Genomic DNA, 25,865 nt, shown 5'->3' with positions numbered 1-25,865 from the left:
CCATGAGCCCTAATCACAGTACAATTGAGCATGTCTAAGACCTTTTATGTTTTCTTATCGGTCTTTGAGTTTAACCAGCCTACAGACTTAACTAATCACCCATGCATGGCTCTCTACTGAGCTGGTCTGTGCACAATCACTAATGGGAATGCTTGACAAATGTTTGTTTATTGTTTAAGGTCTTGTGTTGGTTTTTACATGTGCATATGTCTGCACAACTACTGTACCATACAATGCCTTCATGACTGTACATCAAATGCATACAAGTTGGTAAAAAGTTGGTGGTAGCCATTTTCTAATTTGGCAGTAGCTGGCATGATGGTGTTCAGACAGAACCCTCACTTTTGGTGACTTTTATTATTTTTATAAAGATGTTACCACACTTTACGAATCAATTAATTTAGGAGTACTCTAAGGGGTCAGTTCTAAGCTCTATGGAAATACATTTTTACCCCCCAAAAATGTATTTTGTCATTTGTAATCCTACTGAAAACAACATTCTTTAGTAGAAGCATTTCATGAGCTAGCCTGTACTGTTTTACCTTTCATCTCGGACGCAAGGGACCCACTGTACTTTTTATTTCAGAAAGCTCTTCATTTTTCTTCTTGGACAAGGTAACAAACTTCTTGGTTGTGTAATTTAGGGTACCCTACTGGGCTCTAAATGTGGCTGCCGTTCGAGATGATGATTGAGAGGTGTTTCGTTGCAGGACGAAGTTCAGGTACCAAATCCCCAAAATTGTAGAGAATTCCTCCCCGTCGTCTCTCTTCACGCATTGGTGTCCCTGAAAGCTATCCAAGCTATGGAACTTGTCCATCAATTTTTCCTTGATTTACCCTTATCCACCTGGCTAAGCAACTTGTCCCTCAATTTCTCCTTGACTTGCTAGATGATAGCCCAGCCCCTATCCTAGCCCAGTCCCTATCCTAGAACTGGTAGATGATAGCCCAGTCCCTATCCTAGAACTGGTAGATGATAGCCCAGTCCCTATCCTAGAACTGGTAGATGATAGCCCAGTCCCTATCCTAGAACTGGTAGATGATAGCCCAGCCCCTGTCCTAGCCCCTATCCTAGAACTGGTAGATGATAGCCCAGCCCCTGTCCTAGCCCCTATCCTAGAACTGGTAGATGATAGCCCAGCCCCTATCCTAGAACTGGTAGATGATAGCCCAGCCCCTATCCTAGAACTGGTAGATGATAGCCCAGCCCCAATCCCAGAACTGGTAGATGATAACCCAGACCCAATCCTAGAACAGGTATATGATAGCCCAGCTCCTATCCTAGAACTGGTAGATGATAGCCCAGCCCCTATCCTAGAACTGGTAGATGATAGCCCAGCCCCAATCCCAGAACTGGTAGATGATAACCCAGACCCAATCCTAGAACAGGTATATGATAGCCCAGCTCCTATCCTAGAACTGGTAGATGATAGCCCAGCCCCTATCCTAGAACTGGTAGATGATAGCCCAGCCCCTATCCTAGAACTGGTAGATGATAGCCCAGCCCCTATCCTAGAACTGGTAGATGATAGCCCAGCCCCTATCCTAGAACTGGTAGATGATAGCCCAGCCCCTATTCTAGAACTGGTAGATGATAGCCCAGTCCCTATCCTAGAACTGGTAGATGATAGCCCAGCCCCTATCCTAGAACTGGTAGATGATAGCCCAGCCCCTATCCTAGAACTGGTAGATGATAGCCCAGTCCCTATCCTAGAACTGGTAGATGATAGCCCAGCCCCTATCCTAGAACTGGTAGATGATAGCCCAGCCCCTATCCTAGAACTGGTAGATGATAGAACGTGTGACTTGCTTTGCTTTTGTCCACTCACTCTTATATTATACTAAATCACATACAGATGGAACGGACAGATGCTGATATACTGGGCTATAGGGAAATAGCCAGTTCCAGACAGACACACAGAGCAGTAACTCTTAGAATCAGTTCCAAAGGGCCTTTTGATGCTCTGCAGTTCACTGCAGTCTAGCTCTATTAACAACCATTTCTAGTGTCCTGCCTCTCTTCAGGGGGACTCCACCAGGTCTAGTGTCCTGCCTCTCTTCAGGGGGACTCCACCAGGTCTAGTGTCCTGCCTCTCTTCAGGGGGACTCCACCAGGTCTAGTGTCCTGCCTCTCTTCAGGGGGACTCCACCAGGTCTAGTGTCCTGCCTCTCTTCAGGGGGACTCCACCAGGTCTAGTGTCCTGCCTCTCTTCAGGGGGACTCCACCAGTTCTAGTGTCCTGCCTCTCTTCAGGGGGACTCCACCAGGTCTAGTGTCCTGCCTCTCTTCAGGGGACTCCACCAGGTCTAGTGTCCTGCCTCTCTTCAGGGGGACTCCACCAGGTCTAGTGTCCTGCCTCTCTTCAGGGGGACTCCACCAGGTCTAGTGTCCTGCCTCTCTTCAGGGGGACTCCACCAGGTCTAGTGTCCTGCCCCTCTTCAGGGGGACTCCACCAGGTCTAGTGTCCTGCCTCTCTTCAGGGGGACTCCACCAGGTCTAGTGTCCTGCCTCTCTTCAGGGGGACTCCACCAGGTCTAGTGTCCTGCCTCTCTTCAGGGGGACTCCACCAGGTCTAGTGTCCTGCCTCTCTTCAGGTGGACTCCACCAGGTCTAGTGTCCTGCCTCTCTTCAGGTGGACTCCACCAGGTCTAGTGTCCTGCCTCTCTTCAGGGGGACTCCACCAGTTCTAGTGTCCTGCCTCTCTTCAGGGGGACTCCACCAGGTCTAGTGTCCTGCCTCTCTTCAAGGGGACTCCACCAGGTCTAGTGTCCTGCCTCTCTTCAGGGGGGACTCCACCAGGTCTAGTGTCCTGCCTCTCTTCAGGGGGGACTCCACCAGGTCTAGTGTCCTGCCTCTCTTCAGGTGGACTCCACCAGGTCTAGTGTCCTGCCTCTCTTCAGGGGGACTCCACCAGGTCTAGTGTCCTGCCTCTCTTCAGGGGGACTCCAGTCCATCCAGCCCATATGGAGCACATGTGGGATGTGTGAAATGTACTCCTCAGCCTGAAATGTACCCACTTACCTGAGAAAATAGCTAGCTTTTCACATGGTGCCGACTGTTAAGACTCTTCAGGAGAGTGGTCACGTGTGCTAGCAAGGCAGAGGTCACGAGTTCGCGCTGTTGGGCCAAATCGTGAGGAAGTGGTACTCACTAAGCAAGCAGCGTGATATCATCTTTACACAGAGATAGGGCTCCTTCTGTTTAAGCATCAAACAAACCCCCCCCTCTCTCTCTTTCTCCTTGTCTTTTCTCACACAGCCAACTAGGCCCAGCACTCCCGTCTGCATGACTCCAACTGAATCTTCTTAGATGTGTTTGTTTCTTCTGTGTACGTGTGTGTGTGTGTGTGTGTGTGTGTGTGTGTGTGTGTGTGTGTGTGTGTGTGTGTGTGTGTGTGTGTGTGTGTGTGTGTGTGTGTGTGTGTGTGTGTGTGTGTGTGTGTGTGTGTGTGTGTGTGTGTGTGTGTGTGTGTGTGTGTGTGTGTGTGTGTGTGTCTAGGTCGATCTGCACTTGATTGTGTGAATATTCCTTTAAAGTCATATCTATGTATCTTTAATGTGTCTTGCATCTTTTCATCTGAATACACACATTGCTGCCTGCACGCCTCGACCAAAATCCTCTGTAAATGGACCGAGAATGTACATGGTAATAGAGCTGAATGCCAACAGGAAGTTCAACACTGACCCACAGCATCTGACGGGGTGCTTTCGTGTCATTACACCTTAAAGAACTTCTCTGCTGTTAATCTTATAGTTCTACTGATGGTGTGACATGTCCAGCTCCCAGACCTGTCATTAGGAATGGTCCTGGTGTAGATAGAGGTTAACACTGCCTTCCTGCCATTAGGAATGGTCCTGGTGTAGATAGAGGTTAACACTGCCTTCCTGCCATTAGGAATGGTCCTGGTGTAGATAGAGGTTAACACTGCCTTCCTGCCATGAGGAATGGTCCTGGTGTAGATAGAGGTTAACACTGCCTTCCTGCCATTAGGAATGGTCCTGGTGTAGATTGAGGTTAACACTGCCTTCCTGCCATTAGGAATGGTCCTGGTGTAGATAGAGGTTAACACTGCCTTCCTGCCATGAGGAATGGTCCTAGAGGTTAACACTGCCTTCCTGCCATTAGGAATGGTCCTGGTGTAGATAGAGGTTAACACTGCCTTCCTGCCATGAGGAATGGTCCTGGTGTAGATAGAGGTTAACACTGCCAATACAGAATATTATAGAGATATAGAGATGTTTTCATCTCTCTCGCTCTCCTTTCTTAATATCTCAAATTGAAAAGCTTTTTTCCCCACCTGCTGTATCAGTACTTTTGATCCGCTCCCTTTTTTCCCCACCTGCTATATCAGTACTTTTGATCCGCTCCCTTTTTTCCCCACCTGCTATATCAGTACTTTTGATCCGCTCCCTTTTTTCCCCACCTGCTATATCAGTACTTTTGATCCGCTCCCTTTTTTCCCCACCTGCTATATCAGTACTTTTGATCCGCTCCCTTTTTTCCCCACCTGCTATATCAGTACTTTTGATCCGCTCCCTCTTTTCCCCACCTGCTATATCAGTACTTTTGATCCGCTCCCTTTTTTCCCCACCTGCTGTATCAGCACTTTTGATCCGCTCCCTTTTTTCCCCACCTGCTGTATCAGCACTTTTAATCCGCTCCCTTTTTTCCCCACCTGCTGTATCAGTACTTTTGATACGCTCCCTTTTTCCCCACCTGCTGTATCAGCACTTTTGATACGCTCCCTTTTTCCCCACCTGCTGTATCAGCACTTTTGATACGCTCCCTTTTTCCCCACCTGCTGTATCAGTACTTTTGATACGCTCCCTTTTTAACTGGAATGTAAGATCTGATTTCCTTTCCCTTCTCTCTTTCTATCTGTTCTATCATGCCCCCCCCATATCCAAGAGGCCCGGCAGAGTTTGAGAGAAACGGAAGGTTGGAGAGCTCAAGGTGAGATGAGATGCCTAAAATCCTCTTGTGTTTACTTCCATCTCACCCACAACCCCCATGTATTTTTTATTAAATATTTTTATTTAGCTGTACAGTCAACCCAGCCCTCTGCTTAGACACGCTGGGTCTCCACTCCAGGCGAGCCTAGGGATTTGGGGCCTATCTGGATCAGATAGATTACTCTTATCTCTTCAGCTACACACGGTGCTGAAGGTGTGCACTGTTTTATCTGTGTAGACATACTGTATACATGTATCATACAGGCTTCCATAGGACCTTTATTACTCAAAGTACACTTTCTCACCTGCAGTGTGGATAGGAGTCCAGCAGAGGACAACTCTGACTCTCCCTACATTTTTCACTCATTTTTTTTCTCGCTGACATCTTGTGATGAAACTCGCGGTAATGGCAACAGATTAGAATTTTAGTCCATGGCATTACCTTGTCCATTTAGAACTGTTCTGGTTGAAGATAATGCTCTTTCCCATGCGTTGTAATTGTTTTGAGTAGTTGAGAATGTAAATATCGTCTGCCTTGCCTGCATACAGAACTGAAGTCTGCATTCTTTTGTGCCTGTCGCTAGATGTAATGTGAAATTGCATTGTTTTGTGTGTTTGCTGCATGACTGCCTGTTGAAAGAACACAAGAGCGCCCCCGCATGGAGGTGGGGTGTAAATGCATGAATGATGTTAAAATGACTTGAGAATTTGTCAGCACTGACTCCTTGTGTTGTGACTCTGATGTTGTACCATGTAAGATCTTCACAGATAGACATGTCTGAACAGGGTGACCCAGTACACACATTCAATCTTGTTATATATTCAGTCACACTGATGCATTCATGTAAAACTCACTTCTGCCGAGACACACTCCTCTAACTACACTCACCCTCCATCCCCCACCCACACTCACCCTCCATCCCCCACCCACACTCACCCTCCATCCCCCACCCACACTCACCCTCCATCCCCCACCCACACTCACCCTCCATCCCCCACCCACACTCACCTCCATCCCCCACCCACACTCACCCTCCTCCATCCCCCCACCCACACTCACCCTCCATCCCCCACCCACACTCACCTTCCATCCCCCACCCACACTCACCCTCCATCCCCCACCCACACTCACCCTCCATCCCCCACCCACACTCACCCTCCATCCCCCACCCACACTCACCCTCCATCCCCCACCCACACTCACCCTCCATCCCCCACCCACACTCACCCTCCATCCCCCACCCACTCACCTTCCATCCCCACCCACACTCACCTTCCATCCCCCACCCACACTCACCTTCCATCCCCCACCCACACTCACCCTCCCCTCCATCCCCCACCCACACTCACCCTCCATCCCCCACCCACACTCACCCTCCATCCCCCACCCACCACCCTCCATCCCCCACCCACACTCACCCTCCATCCCCCACCCACACTCACCTCCATCCCCCACCCACCATCCCCATCCCCCACCCACACTCACCCTCCATCCCCCACCCCACACTCACCTCACCCTCCATCCCCCACCCACACTCACCCTCCATCCCCCACCCACACTCACCCTCCATCCCCCACCCACACCCTCCATCCCCCACCCACACTCCCTCCATCCCCCCCCACCCACACTCACCCTCCATCCCCCCACCCACACTCACCTTCCATCCACCCTCCATCCCCCACCCACACTCACCCCTCCATCCATCCCCCACCCCCCACCCTCCATCCCCCACCCACACCACCCTCCATCCCCACCCACACTCACCCTCCTCCCCCATCACCCTCCCCACTCACCCTCCATCCCCCACCCACACTCATCCCCCCACCCACACTCACCCTTCCATCCCCCACCCACACTCACCTTCCATCCCCCACCCACACTCACCCTCCATCCCCCACCCACACTCACCCTCCATCCCCCACCCACACTCACCCTCCATCCCCCACCCACACTCTCCCTCCATCCCCCACCCACACTCACCCTCCATCCCCCACCCACACTCACCTTCCATCCCCCACCCACACCATCCCCCCACCCACACTCACCCTCCATCCCCCACCCACACTCACCCTCCATCCCCCACCCACACTCACCCTCCATCCCCCACCCACACTCACCCTCCATCCCCCACCCACACTCACCCTCCATCCCCCACCCACACTCACCCTCCATCCCCCACCCACACTCACCCTCCATGTCCCATTACCACATCTCTAACTAACTCTCCTCTTTCCCCTGTCCTCTGTGCTCACCTCCTCTCTATCCCCTCCTCTCCCCTTCTCTTCTCTTTCCCCTGTCCTCTGTGCTCACCTCCTCTCTATCCCCTTCTCTCCTCTTCCCCCTGGCAGTCGCAACATGTCAGGTGATCAGAAGGAGGACCAGCAGCAGCTCCAGCAGCATCCTCAGCCCCCTCACGGCCAACACCCCAAGGACACCAAGCCGCGCTCCCTCCGCTTCACCTGGAGCATGAAGACTACATCGTCCATGGAGCCCCACGACATGATGCGCGAGATCCGCAAGGTGCTGGACGCCAACAACTGCGACTACGAGCAGCGCGAGCGTTTCCTGCTGCTGTGCGTGCACGGAGACGGCCACGCTGAGAGCCTGGTCCAGTGGGAGATGGAGGTGTGCAAGCTACCGCGCCTCTCGCTCAACGGTGTGCGCTTCAAGCGGATCTCGGGCACGTCCATCGCCTTCAAGAACATAGCGTCCAAAATTGCCAACGAACTCAAATTGTAGGTCCTCCTAGGGATATGAGGGGGGGGTTGTTTACCACGCAGGTAAAATATTGCGGTTCAAAACTGACTAAAGCAACGTAACATGGGGAAAGAAAGCATTTTGAAATGGACTTGAGTCAAGTCGAATCTGAACGAGCTGTACAGTCGTTATAAAAATTTTAAAAACTTAAGTAGCAGATCTACGGATTTCCTCCGAGACACTTACAAAGTATGTATTGAAAACGATGTATAGCTTTAGGCAATAATTTCCTGTGTCTTTGGAGCATTATCCTTATTATTATTAATATTATTATTATTATTATTATTGATGATGATGTAACAGGTGGTCTTGAGCTGTCGGGAACGTTGGTCTGACATTGACATGTTCTTTGGGTCTTGTTTTATTGATGAATGCACTATTGCATTGTCTCCTTTGTGGCTCTGGAAAATACCTCTCAAATGGGAGTTTAAACTCATACAAGGGAGGGAGGTAAGTGGAGGAGGAACACAAAAACTGACCCCCTCCCGCTGTTACGAGTACCCAGAATCCCTCTTGCAAGGAGAATATGGCTGCCAGATATGACTGGTTGGATAGCCTTGCTAATATGGCTGCCAGATATGACTGGTTGGAATAGTTAGGCTTGCTAATAGGGCTGCCAGATATGACTGGTTGGATAGCCTAGCTAATTGCACAACAAGTGACTGTATTATTGTTAGCACTGTCAAACTGATTTTGACAGTCAATTGCGCTCTCTCCCATTTTCTTAACCAACCTCTACACATACACACAGACGTTCATTCTATGATTTGAAGCCGTTGATCATCAGTGTTAATCTGTGTGGTTACAGTATAAATGCAATGTATGGACTCAGCTGGTCAAGCCCCTGCTGTATGGGGTCACCCACCCCAGAGAGCAGGGGCTGGAGGAGGCCGGCGCTGCGACAACGCACTTTGGCACACCCCTGCTTCAAAACAGGGGAATGTTGCCAAGTATCATGGGACTTTGATTCATTTGCTACAAAAAAAAGTATTGACAGAAATAGGGAAGATTTTCCTTCCTGGTGTATATGAATATTTAGTGTTTTTTCCTTTGATGTTCCATTTTTTTTTTTTTTTTTACGGTTCTCTTCTCAGATGTTACTGAAATGCCCCCCGCTATCTGGTCCCGCCCACCCGGGCCCACGGGCTGAGTCAGATGCGGTCGGCCATTCCTGGGACACAAAAGTTCAAAGTTCAACCATGGCTGTTTTCAGGCCTCCAGTATTCACTCCCATCCTCATATAAACATTGGCACTATTTGAAAAAAAAAATTCTGGAATGTAAATAATGTACCTCAGTTTGGCAACAGCTGTATAATGATATACTTCCCCTTTTCTGTTGCGTTATGAGACGGGAGCTGTGGAATTAACGTTAACTCATTCGTCCCTGGGTAAGGTTAACCAGTGTCTCCATTAAAACACCTTAAAAATGACCAGCCTCTGCCTGCCTGAGTTTATTTTCAACTTTAACTGTTTTGTGGATTCTATTCCCGCATGGGAAACCTAACGTGAATGCATGTTGACTCTACAAGTCACTTTCTAAATATAACTGTCTGAAGTATTCTCTCTTTCAAAATAGATGTTATGACCATAAAACAAACCTTTTTATATATACAGTATATCCATATTTGTCTCTATTGCAGAAAGTACCTTCGTTGTTACATTACTCACTAGACATCACAGACACGGAAAAAGCATTAAAGCTACATGGGACTCGAAATAGAATGCCTACTGCTCTCAGCTTTCAGTGATCTGGATAATCATGTCTCAAATCTACTGTACTGTAGCTCTATACTGCACAAAAATATATAAACGCAATATCTAACCATTTAAACGATTTTACTGAGGTTCAGTTCATATAAGGAAATCAGTCAATTGAAATACACTCCGAGGCCCTAATCTATGGATTTCGCAGCCCTGGGTGGGCATAGGCCAACCCACTGGGGAGCCAGGCCCAGCCAATCAGAATGGGCTTTATTACAGACCGACAGAAATACTCCTCAGTTGTCCGGGTGGCTGGTCTCAGACGATCTCGAAGGTGAAGAAGCCAGATGTAGAGGTCCAGGGCTGGAATGGTTACACGTGGTTCGTGGTTGTGAGGCCAGTTAGACATACTGCCATATTCTCTAAACGACGTTGGAGGCGGCTTATGGTAGAGAAATTAACATTGAATTATCTGGCAACAGCTCTGATGGACATTCCTGCAGTCAGCATGCCAATTACACACTTCCTCAAAACTTGAGACATCTGTGGCATTGTTGTGACAACTGCACATTTTAACGTGACATTTTTGTCCCCCACACAAGGTGCACCTGTGTAATGATCATGCTGTTAAATCAGCTTCTTGATATGCCACATCTGTCAGGTAGATGGATTATCTTGGCAAAGGGGAAATGCTCACTAACAGGGATGTAAACACATTTGATTGAAATAAGCTTTTTTGTGCATATGGAAAATTTCAGGCATCTTATTTCATCTCATGAAACATGGGACCATATTTTTTGGTCAGTATGTGTCACTCTTATTTAGATCAGTATTCAAGGGCATAACTCTGTATGGTAGGTCTCTGACCGTGTTTCCACAGGAAGCCTAATTCTGATATTTTGCCCAATTAGTGGGAAAAAAATCTGTTTTTCTGGCATGGCTCTAGTGGAGCGTGTCCATGTCCCCTTTTATAGTTCAATACTTGTTTCTGTGGTGGACCAGTAACCGAAAGGTTGCTGGATCGAATCCCCGAGCTGACAAGATAAAAATCTGTCGTTAACCCACTGTTCCCCGGTAGGCTGTCATTGTAATAAGAATTTGTTCTTAACTGACTTGCCTAGTTAAAGGTAAAAAATAAGGGTTCCTTCTATCGTTGAGTGAAATGTGCTCACACTACCACGCCTACCTGTTAATGAACCGGTGACTTAATACTTTGGCTACAGCTAGCGGTCTGAGTGGCAAGGTAGTGTTGACTTTCGGTTACACTAACCACTCGGCTACCTGCCGCCACTTTTTTTCCCACTAATTGGGCAAAATATCAGTATGGGACCACTAGATGTCACTGTATGACAGGGGTCTCCAACTGGACCTGAAGAGCTGGCGCTCTATCCAATTACATCTGCAAAGCTGAACTGTCAAATCTACAAGTGGCTCCTGGCATTATACCTGAGGTGGACATTGCCATTGACTGCACTAAGAAATCCCATGCAGCCTTGTTTACAAGTTTGAAAACTGGAACGTGAGATCTAGCCTAATCTGCTCATAAGTGAGACAGGTGTGGCTTCCTGATGAGCAATGCGCAGCTGCTCATCAATTTGACAGCAACAAGGTTACCTTCGACACTGCCAAAACAGCTATACATACAGGTGTCCTCCATCACTGGGTAATGTTTGGTCTGAGTCAATCTAGGCCAAACATTCCTTTTTACCCCCCTAAAACTCCACTGAGTAGTTCTAGGGCAAAAACCAAATGTGTACCCCTTGGGATCCTGATCTAGGCTTAGTGGTCCAGACGGTCCAAAGGCAATTAATTGGTGTGAAACAATAGGCTATAAAAGCCAAGTAAAGATTAAGCCAAGATCTTTGAACTCGTCCGAGGACAAATTTGATGAAATTACACTGGCAGTGTACAGACCATGAGGTTCATGTGCATCTAATCAATGGATACCAGCAAAATCTTGAGCACAAGAGTGCTGGCGTCTGGGATTAATAACGAGCTTAAGGAAAAATCGTCAGTTCAAACAAAAAGCTAAGAAATGATGTTTGAAAAGCTAACGGATGGGGCTGAAGAGGACTGACCATTCATGATATCAATTGTTTAACTGTTGAGGCTAGACAGTTTTATATATTTGGGGTTCTGATGGGGTATGACAGTTGAACTACACTTGAGGCATTAGTAAATGCTTGTCAAGAAGCAATTGGTATATTCAAATTTAGCAATCATTGCAGTGTTTAGGAACGAGAAAAGGAATACTGTGAAAAGAAATCATACCATTGTGCTCTACTGCATAAGTCTATTGAATCAAGACCTGGGTTCAAGCGTTTGCGAGAGCCTGCCTGGAGTGGCATATGGGTAGGATTTACAGTTTGACTATTCTATTGGTCAATTGAGACAGGCAAGCTCAATAAAGCAGAGAGCGAATTTGAAATTATTTTGTGATGCGAGCCACCAAACAAGTCTTTTGTTCAAAAGAAAAGTAATGACAAACACTCAACAAGCACATTCCATGGGGCAAAGATACTTTTATTTCAAGTTAAGATCCATCCAATATTTTGCAACAAGACAGCATTTGAGATACAAAATCCTTCATCACACAGATGGAAGACTCGTCTAACTTTTTAGTGCCACTAAACGCATTGGGCGGAGTGTATTTCCTTGATGTAGTTAAGATTATTGTTTTTTGAGACAAGGGGGGGGGGAGATATTGGTGAGAGGGAGAGATGAGGTCATAAGGTTCTAGAGTGAACACGTTCACTTCTGGTCGGGCATCAGGTCGTCGAAGGACTGGCCGCCCTCTAGACGCTTCTCCATCTCGACGAGGGTCTTGACGCCGTCGACAACCATCTGCACCAGCTCCACCTCAGAGAAGCCCAAACGATCAGCGTTGGAGATGTCGAAGACGCCACCTACTGCTGCAGTGTCCACGCCGCCTGAGGAGGAAGACCCGAAATGTACATGTTCAGTACCAAAGACAATGATGGCGGTGGATAAGACGAGAAGTGCCAGGCCAAACTTGCTCCTGGAGAACCGCAGGTTTTAGGGCATGAGGAGCAGCTACTTAGCTGAAACACTACTAGGGCTGGAACGTAGCTCCCCAGGAGCATAGTCAGACTAGACAGTACTCCGGGATGCGCTGGACGCTCGCTTAAAGCCAATAACTGCGAGACAGCATTCCCCCCCTCTACAGTCCCTAAACGAGTTGAGGGGGGTGTTATATGTACGTACCTGTGCCACGCTTCTGCAGCCTCAACCTCTTGAGGATCTCACCAAACTTCTCGTGCTTGCTGACGCTGGGCAGCTTGACGTGCACGCCGGCGCGCAGCCCTGTGCCCAGGTTGGAGGGACAGGTGAGCACGTAACCCAGGTGCTCGTTCCACATGAACTCATGACCCTTGTCCTTGAACAGGCTCTCGATCTGTAGGGGTCAGAGCGAAGACTGACTTATGTGACACCATTGTGTTCAGAAAGCAACTGCAGTGTAGGAGACTTTCTAGTTAGATTTTTCTTTAAAGGTCACATCCTTTTTGGGACAGTTTTAAATTTGGCACTACATTTTAAGTAGACTCCTAAATGGAATGAACCCCAAAACGGTGGTGTGCTATAAACATTTCTTTCAATGTTAGGTGTCGTTCAATGTTAATTAACTGTGTGCCTTTGACTGGATTTTGAAATCCTTGAGTCGCACGTCACACACCTTTGTGAGGCCTGTGCAGAAACGGTGGAACACCTCCTTCATGTTGCCGCCCTTCTGCATAGAGATGACCCGTAGATGGTCTTCCTCGTTCACCCACACCAGGAAGGTCTTGCCATCGTTGTGCCTGTCAAAAAAAACAAACATTGGTTCACCGTCAGTTGGAAGGAAATACCGTTAACCATAACGACCAGGTTCATTCTCACTGAAGGCACCCTCCAGTTGGTACACTGGTGTAGGGTGAAGTTCATAGACACTGATCATGGGTATAAATATAGATTTTTTTCCCACTAATGTTTAAGGTTAGGATGGAGGAGTAGAGCTGATCATAGATCTGTACCCAAGGGAAACTTTACACCAGAGCTTCCTTTAATTCACAACAGAGAACAAACTTTGTATCACCATTTGGGAAAATTCCTCAGTCATTTAAGAGTATGGAATGTGGATTGAAATGTTCCAAAATGGGGCCTACTGTGACAACACCATTGAAGCGGTCAGCTAACTACCCTCCATTTTATCTACCACCATGAGAGAAAGGAAGCCATTTTGGACAGGGGGAAAACTAGAAAACTAGATTGAGAAAACTCTAGGGCTGGAGCGGGGGGACGGACACACACCAGATGCCCCTGCCATCGGGCCAGTCTCGGCCCATCCCGGAAGCCAGCAGCAGGGGGGAAACAGGTTTGTCGAACAGGAAGTGGTCATCGATCAGCTGTTGCTGCTCGTCGTCTGTCATGTTCTTCAGGGCGTAATACTGGCCATTGAGGTCCCCATCCAGTGATGCTAGACCTGAAAAAAAACATGCTAATATCAGTAAAACTACTTTGACTACTTTTCATGTAGGCTTCCTTGTCACCAACTAAAGCTAACTGCAAATTTGTAAGAATTAGACAAATCAAGCAGTCATTTGTGCACATTTGTCAATGATTCCATGATATAAAACATACAGAATAAGTAAGTCTCAACCGATGCCAGTCAGCAGCAAGGCAATTAAAGTGGTATAATTTCAATAGGAGGATTAAACTGGAGTTCCACTTGGTGCTGCCAGGGGGCAGCTGTGGCACACAAACAAGGTCCTGCAGCATGACTCAAGGAATTGGAGGAGAGGGGCTCGGTTACGTACTTTCGATGGCCATGTTCTCAATGGCGCGTCTCTCCCCACGGCTGCAGTGTGGAGGGAGGCAGAAGCCGCGGACGCTCCTACCAGTTCTCACTCTAGAGCTCAGGACGTAGTTGGGGTCCAGGTCATCCCCACCCTAACAAAACAATGGCAAGAGCCGCATTAGCATGAAAGCTAAAAGGTATACATTTGATATTGACTGTATAAACCAGGATTGGGGTACAGGGTGTTTGGAAAATAATGGGTCATGTAGCCAGTTTGACTAATATGGATTTCGTATTCCATTTCATATTGGTTTCCTGAATAGTGCTGACTACAGTCTATGACATGGACACATCGAGGCCTTCCCTTGGAGTTTGTAGGGGCCTATGTGGTGAGTCAAGGTGTGCAAGTGTGGAGACTGAGGCGAAGGTTGAATCCAAACTCACCCCCTTCCCCTCAGCTCTCCAGTTGCACATTCACATGTGCCGCTGCCAAAAGCTGAGGGAGGGAAAATGATCAATGGTGTATGGGGCTAATTAGACCGTCGGATAACCACCGACTGAGCCAGCAAGGCTGCGGAGCGAAGTGCTACCCCGACACAGTTGCAATATGTTTGGAGTTTGTAACAGATGAAAGACCTCCCAAATTAAATATTTATCTGTTCCCGAGGTTTGTTTATATATTGTAAAAATGACAGGAGGGATTTGTACATTTGAATTTCAGGCACGTTTACTATTGAAGAGTGGAACATGAATTGCATCATTCAAGTCACGTGTCCCGAAGTTAATGGGTTTATTGATCCCCTCGCCACTCTGGAAGTTACCCTCGGAGTTTAGTCAGCAACACATGACAGAGGGCCCTCCGAGCAAGTTGGTAGGGGGCGTTTTGGGATTCACCGTGAGCGTGTGTGATCATTCAGCGTGGTGTGTAGGTGTGTTCTTACCACAAGGTTGTCTGGGTTCAGGTCGGTCTTGTGTTTATCTGAGGGCTTGTATCCACCGTGGCGATCTTCGATGACAGGGTCCAGCAGCTCCTTGAAAACCTCGTACGTCTCCTCGTCTCCGGCCACACAGCCCACTGTCATGATGAAGGGGTGGCCTGAAATAGAATAGGGAGGGTGAAACTGGGCCTTTGGACACAAAATGACGATGCAAACAGTCGCATCAACCCCAAGTGACGATTTCACTGACAAAAATGCATTTGCATTGGTTTTGACAGTGTTTATATAAAATGGTCAGTTGTGCTTGCAGTCACATTGTTTTTAGTTCCAAAATAACTCGCCACCCTCCTGTTAGAATAGCAATCTACAGTGAAGCCATTGGGCATTACTACACAGTGCTGATATTCATAATGTTGTTCATGTCTCAGGTTAAGAACACCAATAAGGTTGCATAACGGTACTCATCTTCAGCTTTTTAATGCTTAGTTACACTGGATGCTGTACTAGGGGATAAGAGCGTATCAAATATAAGGCCTACGTCAGGGTTCTTGGCCCACCAAGTTGTCAATAAGCAATTTATAAAAACACCATTTTAATTAACTGCCTTTGTCGTCAGCATGCTAGTCTAGCTAATGCTAAACTTCCTGCAGCAACTCAACACTTAGGCGTCTCATTTTTCATGGAATTCAATGGGCCGCTTTAGCATCAGCTAGCTTAGCATGCTGACAAAAAAGGCAGTTTAATTAAAATAAGTTTCTGCATTTTATAAACTTTCAACTGTAAATGGCTTAAGGAAACTTAATATAAAGTGTTACCAGGAAAACTGTTTAAGTTATCCCACATAAAAGACGTATCCCAATATAATCAAGGTCTGAAATTATGTTTGTCAAAATACTATCCATTTTGAGCTTCTTGCAGTTAATTGGCAGTGTACTAATTAGTTATTTTCAAGCCCCCCCCCCCGCCCAGTCTCAAAATATATGATCAGCCTGCGGCTGAACGTAATTAGTCCCTGGACTACATGATAATTCAGGGTTTAAAGAGACATGACTCTACAACCTTGGGAATCGAGGGGAATAAAATACAAGGGCTCAACCTTGTTTGTAAGGTCACTTGCTCAGCAATGGTTTGATGTAGACAACTAATGGCTTTGACCTTGCTCAGCGAAGGTTGTTGGTGAAGCTGCTCTGATAAATTGTTAAAATAAAATAGGCCTAATGCAGGTATACTTCCATTAGGAAATTAAAAAGGCAATCTGCAGTGGTATATCCACTTTCTGTAACTCTCATTATTGAATATAACTTAATGCCTCATGAGCTTAGTTCAACCGTCAGACCCAATCAGAAACCAAAATATAAGCTTGTTTTATGGAAACACATACTGTAAAGCTCCAAGATGTTTAAAACAAAAAAATATATATTGCTTTATTGTTTCAACTGCTACTACTAGATAGGGCAAAAATAATTACGCTTTCCTTTTACAGAACATTGCATTAGTGGCCACAGAACATGTCTTTGGCAACAAGATCAACTTTTCAACAGCAGAGGTTTTTCAAAAGGTATATGATTGACATTGCAGCATCCAAGCCCCGGATGAGTGGGTGGACTATAAATACGGCCCTCCCCCATTTTCTACTGCACTTCACATCGAAACTGCACGACAGACATCTTGAGACAAAAGTCGATTAAAAAAAACTGCTATTTACCTGGGTTATCAACCCCAGTTTGAATGACATCATCCACTGTAAATCCACTTGGAGTTTCCTTGTCCCGCAAGTTGGAGTACATCTCTGGAGTGAGCACCTTGGCCATGTGGTTGTTATGCTGGCTCAGGTCGGGGTACTCCTGCTCCGCGGAGTAGTTCATCTTCAGCTTGTTGTGGGTGTTACCGAAAGGCATGATTTCTTTGACCTGCGAGCAAGGATGAAACAATGTAATGTTAATGGCCAAAATAGCCTACCCGGAAAAAGAAATCGCTTAGTTGAGCGCTGCAATATATAACTTTTTGGGCGACCCGAGTTAGACTTTCTTTTCCCGTTGACAGCTAGTCTAAACCGTAGCTTTGACCTACGTGGTCTATTAATAGGCTTCCCGTTCTTAATAAAATGTGCAAAAATGAAACATTTGTACACCAGCTTCAAAAGGTTTAATGAAAATAAATTTTACAGCGGTTTTGATAGGTGCAATGATTGCTTGTTTTGTCAAACTGACATTTGGTGGACTGAGTTTTCGCAACCAGGTAATTGCACCCCGATTTCTGCATAGTGTACCTTTAGTAAAAACGTTGAAGACGTTATACTGCATGAATTTTAGTTCAGCTAGTAATTTGACATTTTGCAGTAGCTTGGTGATAGTTGAACTAAATTAAAATCTTGGTAGTGTTTTCAGTAGTTCTCCTTTTTACATGTACTGGTTTCGTTAACTACTGGAACTACACTCTTCCTGGGAAACTAAATGGGTGAAGTAAGCAAGTATTTCCTTTTTCGGCATCACACGTGCTTAATTCTCATTTGTTTAATAGGCAAACATGCACATTCTATTAACAGAATGTGAACTATTCTTGCAAATTGTAGTCTGACAGATTTAAATAATGTATTGCTTTTAAAAAAAGTTACTTTAGTTAAACTTTTATTAAGGGTAGCTTTCCACTGCTTGAATAGACGTTCCACTTAATTTCAATTAAATTGGGTTGAACTAATGTGGAAGAGATGTCCAGTGAGTTTCTTGTAGCGTAACTTCTTCCAGTGTGACGTAATTGGTCGTTTGGTAAACTACATTTTCAAAGTAGCTTCCTCAACACTGACGGATTGATGCACTCGTAAAACACACGGTGCAAAGAGGTAACAAAAAAAATTTTTTGGATCCCCTTTCCTCATTCATCCGAGATGGTATCCACGCAAACTACCCTCCGTGCCCAGATCTAGCAACTGTTCATTTCCTTAGAATGTTAAATCCACAACAAATATAATGGATGGATTAAAATGCATGCAGTCAACCATGTTTTAATCCAAATATGTAGGCTACAGTGGACCTTGGATGGAAGCCCTCGACCGAATGCGTAATGCGCAGCACCAGATAAGACCTTGCAGATAGAAGATGCTGCAAGGTCGTTCGTTGTCGACGTAAACTGCTACCGCAAACGGAAAATACAACCCTTGTATACAAGACTGAGGCAATTTTATCCAGGATATAATTTTACAGTTCGATATAAAGGACTTTACTTTTTCTTTTTTTTTGTGAAACCAAATCACGGACGTCTCCAAATGTCAAGGGTGAACGCGCTTTACCGATATGTTGTCTACAATACCCAAGTCTTTGTTCAAACAAAATTCTCTTTTTTTTTGCCTTTGTCATCATATTTAAATACATGTATTAAATACAAAGCACATTCGACGCACTATAACAACGGCACAAATATGACATTCTTATGCATAGCTGTATTTCTACACATCAACAAAAATATCTATCCTACCTTAGGACGTTTTTCTTTGGGAAAGACACAAAATCCCTTTCGACAAGGAACGATCACACCAACGCTTATACTGGTGTCCAGAACTAAGCCGCTTTGCTAGGTTTTATATGCCACAGAGCTCTCTTCTGATTGGTTACTATTTAGAGTCCCATTCATTCTATTGGAGAAGGAATAACGCAATTGCATATAGCGACAGTGCTGCAATTTAACATCCGAAGACCTCTCAGGTCACGTGGTGCTTTCCTTGACAGCTCTCTTGATTGACAGCAGTTGGAGAGACTTGTATGGTAGCAGTGTCTACATAAAATGTATCCGCACTGGAAAGGATATTGATATGCTCCTAGTAAGCCTGAATGTCTCCACACACAAAACAACAAGCACTGCCTTTCTCATGTATCAATGCCATAAACACTACATGACCAAAAGTGTGTGGACACCTGCTTGTCGAACATCTCATTCCAAAATCATGGGCATTAATATGGAGTTGGTCCCCCCTTTGCTGCTATTAACAGTCTCCACTCTTCTGGGAAGGCTTTCCACTAGATGTTGGAACATTGCTGCAGGGACTTGCTTCCATTCAGCCACAAGAGCATTAGTGAGGTCGGGCACTGATGTTGGGCAATTAGGCCTGGCTCGCAGTTGGCGTTCCAATTCATCACAAAGGTGTTAGATGGGGTTGAGGACAGGACTCTGTGCAGGCCAGTCAAGTTCTTCCACACCGATCTCAAACCATTTCTGTATGGACCTTTGTGCACGGGGCATATTCATGCTGAAACAAACTGACTTGTTGGAAAGGTGACATCCTATGACAGTGCCACATTGAAAGTCACTGAGCTCTTTAGTAAGGCGATTCTATTTCCAATGTTTGTCTATGGAGATTGCACGGCTGTGTGCTCGATTTTATACACCTGTCAGCAATGGGTGTGGCTGTAATAGCAGAATCCACTCATTTGAAGGTGTGTCCACGCACTTGTGTAGTGTTAGGGCAAAAACCAAAACGTGCACCTAGGGCGGGCCCCAGGACAGAGTTTGGGAGACTCTGGCCTATAGATAGATACCTAGGAAAAAATGTCAGGCTATTTCAGGGGGGGTGGGGGGGGTATTGTTGTTCTTGATGATGATTATGATGATATTTAGTAGGTTATTGATAGATATTAATTATTTTATATTTTCATATTCCAGTTTGTGCTTTTGTGTGGCTCGTCTGAGATTACATTTTTAGCATGCTAGCAAATACCCATAGACTTCCAGTCATTGCGCGAATGCAAGTTAGCAATTGCTCTAGAGCTTGTTAGCAACTTCCTTCAAACTGCACGCAGAGACATAAAAATGGTATCCCCAATTTCATCTGACTCTGGGGAAGTAGACATAGGGCCTCATTGCCAAAAATCCCAAAGTCTCCCTCAAACAACGTGTGTGGGTAGGCCTATGATAAAAATGCTCAACTGAGGTAACACATTAGAGTCGATGCTGCACAGTTGCCTTCCCCTGAAGGGAGCATTTCTATGAGGCCTAAATATAACATCTTGTTGATGTCTGCGTGGAGATATTCATTAAGATGAGTCTCTGAAGTTCTAGCCTACTGGTGTATTGTGCTCTCCATTTATCTGAGACAGCAACAATCCAGAAAGACTCAGCATCACTGAAGTAATTCAACAAGAATCCATAGAGCCCTCTTTATATTCATTATCCTGTTCAATTGTGTTTTTTGTTGTTGTCGTCGTGTTTGAATCTCCCAAATGGGTAGTGATTGTTTTCTGACATCATCGTTGGAGTGCCGTGCCGCCGTTTCTGCTGGCCTTTTGTCCAGCTAAATGGCCAAACAGATGAACTACGCATCTGACTGAATGTGATCCTACCTTAACATCAGTAGTTCCATAATGGTTAATGAAGTTGTTATCAATCATTCAACTGACTGCAGTACTACAATACTCATGTGACCACACCTGTTTACCTGTCAACTTAGAGGGAAATTTCACCACGGCTCTATTTGAGTCTATATGCCCATTAATATGTTATTAACATATAATATGTGTCAGACACATTTGGTATTTTTTTCACTACACACAAATACGAGAGTTTCGGCATCTCCAGGGTAGAAACGGGCCATCGACATTTGCTGGTCGTAAGCCAAATATCCAGAATTCATAGCGATTTCAGGACGTAGTACCGCCCTGGTGAAGGTGGATCCAGTTGATGGAGAAACATCAAATTGTCTGTGCTTGTAGCCAGCACTTTCAGCCGGAGGATGTTGAAACGGACTTGAAGTCTCAACTGATGGGGTTGCCAGGTCGTCGAAAGTTTAAATGTGATGCTATTCCATCAATTTTTCTTTTTGCTTCAAAGAGCTAGCTAGCTAACTACATTTGTTTATCTACACCTAAATCTAGCTAGCTAGCTTTAATAATACACTGGCTAGACATTCCAAAGCGAATCAATGTAATTAGCCAGCTGCTATCTGGCGATGTGATTTGGAACTTTGCAAGATAACCTTTGCTTCGTTAGGTTACGTTAGTTAACCGTTAGCTAGCTAACTACCTAACGCAGAGACCATGTGTTCTATTTAGTCTGATACTGACTATGTGTTCTATTTAGAGTCTGATACTGACTATGTGTTCTATTTAGAGTCTGATACTGACTATGTGTTCTATTTAGAGTCTGATACTGACTATGTGTTCTATTTAGAGTCTGATACTGACTATGTGTTCTATTTAGAGTCTGATAGTGACTATGTGTTCTATTTAGTCTGATACTGACTATGTGTTCTATTTAGAGTCTGATACTGACTATGTGTTCTATTTAGTCTGATACTGACTATGTGTTCTATTTAGAGTCTGATACTGACTATGTGTTCTATTTAGAGTCTGATACTGACTATGTGTTCTATTTAGAGTCTGATACTGACTATGTGTTCTATTTAGAGTCTGATACTGACTATGTGTTCTATTTAGTCTGATACTGACTATGTGTTCTATTTAGAGTCTGATACTGACTATGTGTTCTATTTAGAGTCTGATACTGACTATGTGTTCTATTTAGAGTCTGATACTGACTATGTGTTCTATTTAGAGTCTGATACTGACTATGTGTTCTATTTAGAGTCTGATACTGACTATGTGTTCTATTTAGAGTCTGATACTGACTATGTGTTCTATTTAGAGTCTGATACTGACTATGTGTTCTATTTAGAGTCTGATACTGACTATGTGTTCTATTTAGAGTCTGATACTGACTATGTGTTCTATTTAGAGTCTGATACTGACTATGTGTTCTATTTAGAGTCTGATACTGACTATGTGTTCTATTTAGAGTCTGATACTGACTATGTGTTCTATTTAGAGTCTGATACTGACTATGTGTTCTATTTAGAGTCTGATCCCATCAACATCAAGCTCAGCACCAGGACCTAGTGTATGTCACCATCTAAAATCTACTCAATCTTTCCATGACTTCATGAGGAGCAAATAAATATACTGGAGCTAGGCATATACATGGTCAGTGTTTTGTTGTCATAGTTGGTGTGTTTACAAGTAGGCTACAACTTCTGCTGTAGTTTTCTCTGTATTGTGGAGCCTTAGTTGATTGTTCATGCATGGCTTGAAGTATACATTGGAGAAAGCAGAGGTATTATGGACACTCTTACTGACAGATGTAGCTGCTTCGCGTGATGTATTGTTGTCTCTACCTTCTAGCCCTTTGTGCTGTTACCGGTGCCCAATAGGGTATGTACCATGTTTTGTGCTGCTACCATGTTTTGTGCTGCGACCATGTTGGGCTGCTGCCATGTTGTGTTGCTACCATGTTGTTGTCATGTTGTGTTGCTACCATGCTGTGTTTTCATGTGTTCCTGCCATGCTATGTTGTTGTCTTTGGTCTCGCTTTATGTAATGTTGTAGTGTCTCTCTTGTCATGATGTGTGTTTTGTCCTATATTTTAATTTTAATCCCAGCCCCCATCCCAACAGGAGGCCTTTTGCCTTTTGGTAGGCTGTCATTGTAAATGTGTTCTTAACTGACTTGCCTAGTTAAATAAAGGTTCAATTAAAAATGTAAAAATGAGTAAGGCGGGGACGGTACAGGTGATTGACTGTTGTCTGTTGGGAGTGGGTATTGTGTGTGAAGGTTAGTATGCATGATGTATTGACATGAGGCGATGGGTGGATATAGTATCTTGTTTGAGTGTGTATTGATGAAGACAAAGTAGTAAAATGTTGGCTAATCACTGAATTCTGGTCCTTTCCGAATACAGCCTGAGTAGTCCTATGACTCCATTAGGATGAATGTCTACCTATAACCAGCCTGAGTAGTCCTATGACTCCATTAGGATGAATGTCTACCTATAACCAGCCTGAGTAGTCCTATGACTCCATTAGGATGAATGTCTACCTATAACCAGCCTGAGTAGTCCTATGACTCCATTAGGATGAATGTCTACCTATAACCAGCCTGAGTAGTCCTATGACTCCATTAGGATGAATGTCTACCTATAACCAGCCTGAGTAGTCCTATGACTCCATTAGGATGAATGTCTACCTATAACCAGCCTGAGTAGTCCTATGACTCCATTAGGATGAATGTCTACCTATAACCAGCCTGAGTAGTCCTATGACTCCATTAGGATGAATGTCTACCTATAACCAGCCTGAGTAGTCCTATGACTCCATTAGGATGAATGTCTGCCTATAACCAGCCTGAGTAGGCATGTAACTCCATTAGGTTGAATGTGATAGTCTGTCTATAACCAGCCTGAGTAGACCTATAACTCCATTAGGTTGAATGTGATAGTCTGACTATAACCAGCCTGAGTAGGCCTATAACTCCATTAGGTTGAACGTGAATGTCTGCCTATAACCAGCCTGAGTAGGCCTATAACTCCATTAGGTTGAACGTGATAGTCTGACTATAACCAGCATGAGTAGGCCTATAACTCCATTAGGTTGAATGTCTGCCTATAACCAGCCTGAGTAGGCCTATAACTCCATTAGGTTGAACGTGAATGTCTGCCTATAACCAGCCTGAGTAGGCCTATAACTCCATTAGGTTGAACGTGATAGTCTGACTATAACCAGCCTGAGTAGGCCTATGACTCCATTAGGATGAATGTCTGCCTATAACCATCCTGAGTAGGCATGTAACTCCATTAGGTTGAATGTGATAGTCTGCCTATAACCAGCCTGAGTAGGCCTATAACTCCATTAGGTTGAACGTGATAGTCTGACTATAACCAGCCTGAGTAGGCCTATGACTCCATTAGGATGAATGTCTGCCTATAACCATCCTGAGTAGGCCTATAACTCCATTAGGTTGAATGTGATAGTCTGCCTATAACCAGCATGAGTAGGCCTATAACTCCATTAGGTTGAATGTCTGCCTATAACCAGCCTGAGTAGGCCTATAACTCCATTAGGTTGAATGTGATAGTCTGCCTATAACCAGCCTGAGTAAGGCCTATAACTCCATTAGGTTGAATGTGATAGTCTGACTATAACCAGCATGAGTAGGCCTATAACTCCATTAGGTTGAATGTGATAGTCTGCCTATAACCAGCATGAGTAGGCCTTTAACTCCATTAGGTTGAATGTCTGCCTATAACCAGCCTGAGTAGGCCTATAACTCCATTAGGTTGAATGTGATAGTCTGACTATAACCAGCCTGAGTAGGCCTATAACTCCATTAGGTTGAATGTGATAGTCTGACTATAACCAGCCTGAGTAGGCCTATAACTCCATTAGGTTGAATGTGATAGTCTGCCTATAACCAGCATGAGTAGGCCTATAACTCCATTAGGTTGAATGTGATAGTCTGACTATAACCAGCCTGAGTAGGCCTATGACTCCATTAGGATGAATGTCTGCCTATAACCAGCCTGAGTAGGCATGTAACTCCATTAGGTTGAATGTGATAGTCTGTCTATAACCAGCCTGAGTAGACCTATAACTCCATTAGGTTGAATGTGATAGTCTGACTATAACCAGCCTGAGTAGGCCTATAACTCCATTAGGTTGAATGTGATAGTCTGACTATAACCAGCCTGAGTAGGCCTATAACTCCATTAGGTTGAATGTGATAGTCTGACTATAACCAGCCTGAGTAGGCCTATAACTCCATTAGGTTGAATGTCTGCCTATAACCAGCCTGAGTAGGCCTATAACTCCATTAGGTTGAATGTGATAGTCTGCCTATAACCAGCATGAGTAGGCCTATAACTCCATTAGGTTGAATGTCTGCCTATAACCAGCCTGAGTAGGCCTATAACTCCATTAGGTTGAATGTGATAGTCTGACTATAACCAGCCTGAGTAGGCCTATAACTCCATTAGGTTGAATGTGATAGTCTGACTATAACCAGCCTGAGTAGGCCTATAACTCCATTAGGTTGAATGTGATAGTCTGCCTATAACCAGCATGAGTAGGCCTATAACTCCATTAGGTTGAATGTGATAGTCTGACTATAACCAGCATGAGTAGGCCTATAACTCCATTAGGTTGAATGTGATAGTCTGACTATAACCAGCATGAGTAGGCCTATACCTCCATTAGGTTGAATGTGATAGTCTGACTATAACCAGAATGAGTAGGCCTATAACTCCATTAGGTTGAATGTGATAGTCTGACTATAACCAGCATGAGTAGGCCTATAACTCCATTAGGTTGAATGTGATAGTCTGCCTATAACCATTCCTATTCTATTCAGTTTAGAGAAATGCATCAAATTGGAAATGAGCTATTAATGCGATACATTTCTGTTGAATTTGGAAAAATCCACCCGCACTTGGCCCCGCCCCACCTACTCACTCGGCCCCTCCCCACCCGCACTCGGCCCCGCCCCACCTACTCAGCCAGTCAGGAGCCACTGCTGCGTTGTGGCATACTGCATACTTTTACTAAACAGTACATGCTCAATAGTATGTGACGATGAATACAAAGTATGCAGTTTAAGTATGTAGTACGCCAATATAGGTATTTGGACACCGCGACTGTGTCCTGCCGATTAATCCTTCTGCTGCTGCTGAGGACGATGACCTTGACACCAGCTTTAGTAGCACAGAGCCTGTAGACCCATTGGATGAAAGCTTTCCGCCTGGAACAAGCTCAAGCTCAACATCATCTGACTCGGAAACAAGCCAGGACAGCCAAAGGTATTTATGAAATCAAAAAACCCTCTTGAGAAAACAAAATCACCCAATATTCTGAACTGTCTACAAACCAAGCGCTCCTCAACCTGTTCACACCCAGTGTAGTCATTTCTTT

At 45.1% G+C, this 25,865-nt stretch overlaps 2 protein-coding genes across 33 annotated transcripts in view; one reads left to right on the top strand and one right to left on the bottom strand.

The window, feature by feature from the left end:
• The window catches only part of LOC118371463 (MAP/microtubule affinity-regulating kinase 3-like), a 128,147-nt gene extending 119,006 nt beyond the window's left edge, over positions 1-9,141 (top strand). For 8 of the 32 annotated variants that reach the window (XM_052471323.1, XM_052471331.1, XM_052471320.1 and 5 more), the window contains 2 exons: positions 4,909-4,953; positions 7,302-9,141. In XM_052471323.1, the coding sequence (XP_052327283.1) occupies positions 4,909-4,953; positions 7,302-7,692 (436 nt within the window). In that variant the 3' untranslated portion in view covers positions 7,693-9,141. The other 24 variants (XM_052471332.1, XM_052471322.1, XM_052471324.1 and 21 more) reach the window with 19 other exon arrangements.
• A 2,769-nt stretch (positions 9,142-11,910) lies between these two features.
• LOC118371465 (creatine kinase B-type-like) lies at positions 11,911-18,784 on the bottom strand. Its single transcript, XM_035756904.2, has 8 exons — positions 18,617-18,784; positions 16,851-17,055; positions 15,149-15,303; positions 14,227-14,359; positions 13,721-13,892; positions 13,107-13,230; positions 12,638-12,827; positions 11,911-12,342 (listed from the first exon to the last, which is right to left on the bottom strand). Exons 2-8 carry the CDS (start codon positions 17,041-17,043, stop codon positions 12,164-12,166), a joined length of 1,146 nt encoding a protein of 381 aa, XP_035612797.1. The 5' UTR covers positions 17,044-17,055; positions 18,617-18,784; the 3' UTR covers positions 11,911-12,163.
• Between the last annotated feature and the right edge of the window lie 7,081 nt (positions 18,785-25,865).

This window comes from Oncorhynchus keta, chromosome 19 (genome assembly GCF_023373465.1).
Source record: "Oncorhynchus keta strain PuntledgeMale-10-30-2019 chromosome 19, Oket_V2, whole genome shotgun sequence".
Lineage (NCBI taxonomy): Eukaryota > Metazoa > Chordata > Actinopteri > Salmoniformes > Salmonidae > Oncorhynchus > Oncorhynchus keta.
The sequence above is the reverse complement of the archived record's forward strand: the minus strand, read 5'-3'. Positions and strand labels throughout refer to the sequence as shown.

Excerpts from the sequence above, each read along its gene's own strand:
- LOC118371465 (XM_035756904.2), bottom strand. The coding sequence starts at position 17,043 with ATGCCTTTCGGTAACACCCACAACAAGCTGAAGATGAACTACTCCGCG. Across the intron at positions 13,893-14,226 it reads TGAGAACATGGCCATCGAAA|GTCTAGCATCACTGGATGGG; the intron begins GTACGTAACCGA and ends GTTTTTTTTCAG. Across the intron at positions 12,343-12,637 it reads GCTGCAGAAGCGTGGCACAG|GCGGCGTGGACACTGCAGCA; the intron begins GTACGTACATAT and ends CTTCCTCCTCAG.